General features: G+C 42.6%; 1 protein-coding gene across 1 annotated transcript in view; it reads left to right on the top strand.

Moving 5' to 3' along the window:
* Positions 1–1,874, top strand: part of ctnnd2b (catenin (cadherin-associated protein), delta 2b) — a 226,433-nt gene extending 224,559 nt beyond the window's left edge. Inside the window, exon 25 of the mRNA XM_037682127.1 lies at positions 595–1,874. Coding sequence (XP_037538055.1) covers positions 595–858 — 264 coding nt within the window. The 3' untranslated portion in view covers positions 859–1,874. The remainder of the gene's footprint in view (positions 1–594) is intronic.
* Positions 1,875–3,335: the final 1,461 nt, after the last annotated feature.

Genomic DNA, 3,335 nt, shown 5'->3' with positions numbered 1-3,335 from the left:
ATCCATCCATTATCTTTTACCCGCTTCTTCCGTTTTGGGTCACAGGGGTCACCCATGTCCAGCAATCACTGTGCGAGGGGCGGGGTACACTAAACAATAATAATGTAAAATAATACAGTGTATTAAACAGCAGCCTGAACATGAGTCTGTGGTGAGCAGATGGGTATGAATACAGCAGCTTATGGGTAAGAAATCAGCAGCATGGATAATCAGCAGCATGGATAAAGTGTCAACCAGAGAAATCACTGAAATGCCACTTTAATTGGAGATTTAAGGATTCATGAGTCTAATAGCTTAGAAGCTGTTCTTGTTTTGCGTGACACTGTTTAGTTCATCGTTGGCTCAACAAGACAACATTCATGTTACCATGTACTGTAAATGTGTGTGTGCTCTGAACATCAACCAGTCATCGTGCTGAGGCTGCAGATGCAGCATGTTGACTGGGTCCAATAGTTTGCGCTCAGCATCAGTGGCATAAACTGGTTTATATTCGGCACACATAGCCATTAGCCTAGCCTGGACAAAGACTTTCGCCTCCTGTCAGTGTCGTACCTCAACACTGTTAGAAACAAATTTTGCTTTTGTGTTTTTTAGATCTCTTCTCAAGGCTTGCCGTCAGAACCCTACCCTCCATTCCAAAACCCTCCTCCACCCGACAACGGCAACTACGAGGACCAGGCCTTCTATGAGAACCAGGTTCATGCCGGAGGTCGACCCCCACAGGGCGATCTTAATATGCACCTGCAGGGCCTCAAGTCCACTGGGAACTATGTAGACTTCTACTCAGCCTCACGGCCTTACAGTGAGCTGAACTACGAGACCAGCCACTACCCAGCCTCACCAGACTCCTGGGTCTGAAGGGACACGAGTGGAGGAGGGGGAGGAGGGGGAAGGACAGGACGAACAATGGCAAACAAAACAGAGGTGTAAGGCTTGAATGAGCTAAGAGGACAGTTTATCTCCCTCCTCATCCTCCCCGCTGTAGTTTCTGTGTAGCATTTTAGATATGACAAAAAAGAGGGGAGGGTGGAGCACAAGAAAAGTAGACACGGGGACAGGACATAACGTTCTTCTCAGAAATACCTAGGACGTTCTGAGACGGGGAAACAACGGAGCAGAAGCAACCGGAGAGCGACCACGCATGTGCATGCACGCCACCAAAGGATCTGACAGACACGTTTTGTTTCTGTGTTAAGTTCAAGGTCAAAAAAACGGAGAAGAGCAGAAAGACGCCAGGGCCTCTGAAGGCTTTTGGAAGTAAAATGTAAGAGGTGAGGGGGATGAAGAACGCAGAGGAGGAACTTGGTGGCATAAACAAGTTCAGAATCTAACAGGGAGATGAAAGAGCAGCATGGATCGGTGGACTCCGATGGGACGTTGTGTAAAGGAAGATAAAACGAGGAATGTGTCAGAGGTGCCTGGTTACAACCTGTAAATATGTGGTATAGCAACGTGGCTTGTAGTAACGTGAAGCACAAGAAGCAGAGAGCTGAAGGACTCGCAGTACATCACCTGGACCTTTGGTTTCTCTTCACGGCTTCAGCACGCCGTCCTCTGGACAGAGAACGCTTCTGGACTTTTGACCATTTGTAACACTTGGTTTTTTTTCTTCCTCTTTCTTTGGTTGTGTTTTTACTTTTTTAAAACTGGTTGTATAGTATTTGATGTACATTTACAGAGATGCATTGTGGTACCGTACATTGCACTATTTTCTGTGTCATGTTTGGCCTTTTGTCTCACCTCCTCACCTAACATCATGCACTCGAAGCTCACGTCACTTCATCTTTAATGTGAAACACTGGATTTGAATTGTTGGGTCACGGTGCTCCTTTCACCGCTAGTAGATGGTACGGCTACGAAGAAGCTGCTTGCTTTACTTTTCTAGGCTTGCTTATGTGTTTTGGCACCTAGCTTTTCTTATAGACGTCACAAGTCCTCTCTTTTTGTTCAGAGGTAGCCCTTCCTTCGAGCGACCTGTCCCCTCGTCGTGTATATAACCGTGCCAAACAAGCGTTTCTTCCTCTCAGCTGAGGGGAACGATAAGGGTGCGTTTAAAGGGTCCAAGTTGAGCTGAGGGGTTTTCAGCTGAACATCCTCGCGCTTCAAACGACGCCAGCTTGTACATGCTTTGGTTTTTCTAAACTGTGTTTTACTGAAAATTTGTCTTAACTGCACCGACATTAGGATTAAAGATTTTAAAAAAAAAAAGACAAAACACGATAATCTTGGAGGGACAATAAGATAAAGCATCACAAATGTACAAAATTAGTAGATTTGTGTGTTGTAAAATAATCAATGTTTAAAGTAAAGCAAAGTCTTTTTCAGACAGATTGGTGGCAATCCTAACTTCATGGTAGACAAATCTGTTAATAGAGTATGAATATATATTATATAAATATAAATATATTCTTTTTAATGTGCAAATGTGGATGTCACTAATAGCAGCAACATTATGGGGAAAAAGACTTGTGAAGCTAAAAAAAATATATAAAAACAGCTACATGTAGGCATTTAGTTCACACCTTTTTTAATTTCTGGTCAACACAGTGAATTGTCAACTTTGTGTAGTAATATTGCTGTGTGGAGTAGAGTAGACCAGGGCCCAGGGAACCACAACAACACCAAACCAGCCCAAAACAAGGTGCTACATTCATGAGAAGTATTACCAACATGTCTGTATTTTATCTAAGTTGTTCTCCCCAACACCTCTCTGGTGCACTGAGCAAATCTAAATGATCAGGTGTGAGTTAACTGAACTCATCATCATGTCCAAAAAGCTAAACTTGCACCTGTGAATGCATGAACATTTTGTCAATTAAGTCCTAATGGACCCTGGTCCTCCTTTACCCACTACTGTTTCTAGAGGTCATCTTCCAGTGCTTAAAAAGTGACCCATGATGCAACAGTTCCCCACAAACACACACTGGGTTTAAAAAAAAAAGAGTGAAAATATAAACTGTTCTACTGTATGTATTAGTGAGCATCTGGAAACTGACAGCGTTCTGTACGTCTTTGTGATCCTTAGGCAGAAAACCTGGTATAAGACCTGTATGGAGATAATAACGTTGGTGACCGTTTTGTTTTTATTTCTTTTCTTCTTCTTTTTTTTCATTGCTAGACCAAATGTGTTTTAAAAAGACAATTGTGAATCTTTCTATTGCCTCAAACAGATTGCAACTGCTCCAAAAAAATATAAACGGACCATTGAAGAACATCTGATTTCTTGAGAGTTTGTTGATGACTTCTTGTTGAGCACTTCTTGAAGGTTTGCAGAATGAATGCCACTTTTCATGCCAGAGTTTAGACTAAGATCATCTTGTGTCGAGAAGTTTTGG

This window comes from Nematolebias whitei, chromosome 9 (genome assembly GCF_014905685.2).
Source record: "Nematolebias whitei isolate Nwh7 chromosome 9, NemWhi1, whole genome shotgun sequence".
Taxonomy (NCBI): Eukaryota; Metazoa; Chordata; class Actinopteri; order Cyprinodontiformes; family Rivulidae; genus Nematolebias; species Nematolebias whitei.
The sequence above is the reverse complement of the archived record's forward strand: the minus strand, read 5'-3'. Positions and strand labels throughout refer to the sequence as shown.